This window comes from Xyrauchen texanus, chromosome 40, assembly GCF_025860055.1.
Source record: "Xyrauchen texanus isolate HMW12.3.18 chromosome 40, RBS_HiC_50CHRs, whole genome shotgun sequence".
In the NCBI taxonomy this organism is placed as follows: domain Eukaryota; kingdom Metazoa; phylum Chordata; class Actinopteri; order Cypriniformes; family Catostomidae; genus Xyrauchen; species Xyrauchen texanus.
Genome location: NC_068315.1, coordinates 792,853 through 795,352, shown reverse-complemented (window position 1 = coordinate 795,352; position 2,500 = coordinate 792,853). Strand labels below are relative to the sequence as shown.

The window sequence follows — 2,500 nt, the reverse complement described above, 5'->3', positions numbered from 1 at the left end:
CACAGTCTGGATCGACACCAAGATTCGCTAATCCTGATCTGACTGACAGAAACACAAGATCAGAACTGTTATCAACGGACATGTAAATGCATGAAGAGTGCTGTGATCTTGTGTGAATGTGATGAGTAACAATTATCAGAACAGAAAACAATGAACGGCAAAAGTATTTTTGTCTTATTATCTGGTAAAAAATATCTTAACATCCTTAAAACACTTGAGGAGCAAAATTACATGTTTTTTTCCCCAATTTGTAACGCCCAATTCCCAATGCGCTCTAAGTCCTAGTGGTGGCGTAGTGACTCGCCTCAATCCGGGTGGACGAATCTCAGTTGCCTCCACGTCTGAGACCGTCAATCCGCGCATCTTATCACGTGACTTGTTGAGTGTGTTACCGTGGAGACGTAGCATGTGTGGAGGCTTCACGCTATTCTCCGCGGCATCCACGCACAACTCACCACACGCCCCACCAAGAGCGAGAACCACATTATAGTGACCACGAGCAGGTTACCCCATGTGACTCTACCCTCCCTAGCAACTGGCCCAATTTGTTTACCCCATGTGACTCTACCCTCCCTAGCAACCGGCCCAATTTGGTTACCCCATGTGACTCTACCCTCCCTAGCAACCGGCCCAATTTGGTTACCCCATGTGACTCTACCCTCCCTAGCAACCGGCCCAATTTGGTTACCCCATGTGACTCTACCCTCCCTAGCAACCGGGCCAATTTGGTTACCCCATGTGACACTACCCTCCCTAGCAATCGGGCCAATTTGTCTACCCCATGTGACTCTACCCTCCCTAGCAACAGGGCCAATTTGGTTACCCCATGTGACTCCACCCTCCCTAGCAACCGGCCCAATTTGGTTACCCCATGTGACTCTACCCTCCCTAGCAACCGGCCCAATTTGGTTACCCCATGTGACTCTACCCTCCCTAGCAATAGGGCCACTTTGGTTACCCCATGTGACACTACCCTCCCTAGCAACCGGGCCAATTTGTCTACCCCATGTGACTCTACCCTCCCTAGCAACCGGGCCAATTTGGTTACCCCATGTGACTCTACCCTCCCTAGCAACCGGGCCAATTTGGTTACCCCATGTGACTCTACCCTCCCTAGCAACCGGGCCAATTTGGTTACCCCATGTGACACTACCCTCCCTAGCAACCGGGCCAATTTGGTTACCCCATGTGAATCTACCCTCCCTAGCAATAGGGCCAATTTGGTTACCCCATGTGACTCTACCCTCCCTAGCAATAGGGCCAATTTGGTTACCCCATGTGACTCTACCCTCCCTAGCAATAGGGCCAATTTGGTTACCCCATGTGACACTACCCTCCCTAGCAACCGGGCCAATTTGTCTACCCCATGTGACTCTACCCTCCCTAGCAACCGGGCCAATTTGGTTGCTAAGGAGACCTGACTGGAGTCACTCAGCGCGCCCTGGATTCAAACTCGTGACTTGTAAAAAAAATAGCATAAAGGAAATGAGTGTGTTTTAATGTCATCACTTTCAGTGATTTGTTCAATAATTCAGAGCTGCTCTTGATGTATCTGATGATTGTGATGATTAGTCTCGTCTGATTTTAAGGAGTTATACGATCTGAATGTGATCTGGACAGTTTTCTGGTTTGTCTCTCTGTGTTTAGGATGATGCTCTTGGAAATCTGAATCTGGCTTTGGAAATCGCGGAGAAACACCTGGATATCCCGAAAATGTTGGATCCAGAAGGTAAACACGGATCATCTGAGCAACAGCAGAGCCTTTATAAACCTTTATTGATCATTAATGTGTTTATTAACATTTATATTTATTTTCAAACACTCATTTTTTTCTTTTTTTGAAATCCATCAAATTAAATGGAATAATTTCTAAAGCTTAACTTAATTGTTGTTGTTATTATTATTATTATTATTATTATTATTATTATTATTATTATTAAAGTTTACTATTTGATGGAATTTTGTGAACCTTAAATATTTTTTTTCTTTTTTTTCTTGAGAGCTCTTACCAAAAACACATACACACATACATACATACACACATACACACACATATACATACACACACACACACACACACATACACACACACACACATACACACACACATACACACACACACATATACATACACACACACACACACATATACACACACACACATATACACATATACACACACATACACATACACACATATACATACACATACACACATATACACATATACACACACACACATATACACACACACACATATACACACACATACACATACACACATATACATACACATACACACATATACACATACACACACATACACACACACACACACACAAATATACACACACACATACACACATATACACACACACATATACAAACACACACACACATACACATATACACACACACACACACATACACATATACACACAGGAGTGGTGGTGGCGTAGTGGCTAAAGCACAGGGCTGTTAATCAGAAGGTTGCTGGTTC

The 2,500-nt window shown here is 43.8% G+C and overlaps 1 protein-coding gene across 1 annotated transcript in view; it reads left to right on the top strand.

Annotated features, from left to right (window-relative positions):
• LOC127633613 (alpha-actinin-2-like) overlaps positions 1 to 2,500 on the top strand; it is a 35,585-nt gene that overhangs the window by 10,864 nt on the left and 22,221 nt on the right. The window contains exon 7 of the mRNA XM_052112834.1: positions 1,648 to 1,729. Coding sequence (XP_051968794.1) covers positions 1,648 to 1,729 — 82 coding nt within the window. The remainder of the gene's footprint in view (positions 1 to 1,647; positions 1,730 to 2,500) is intronic.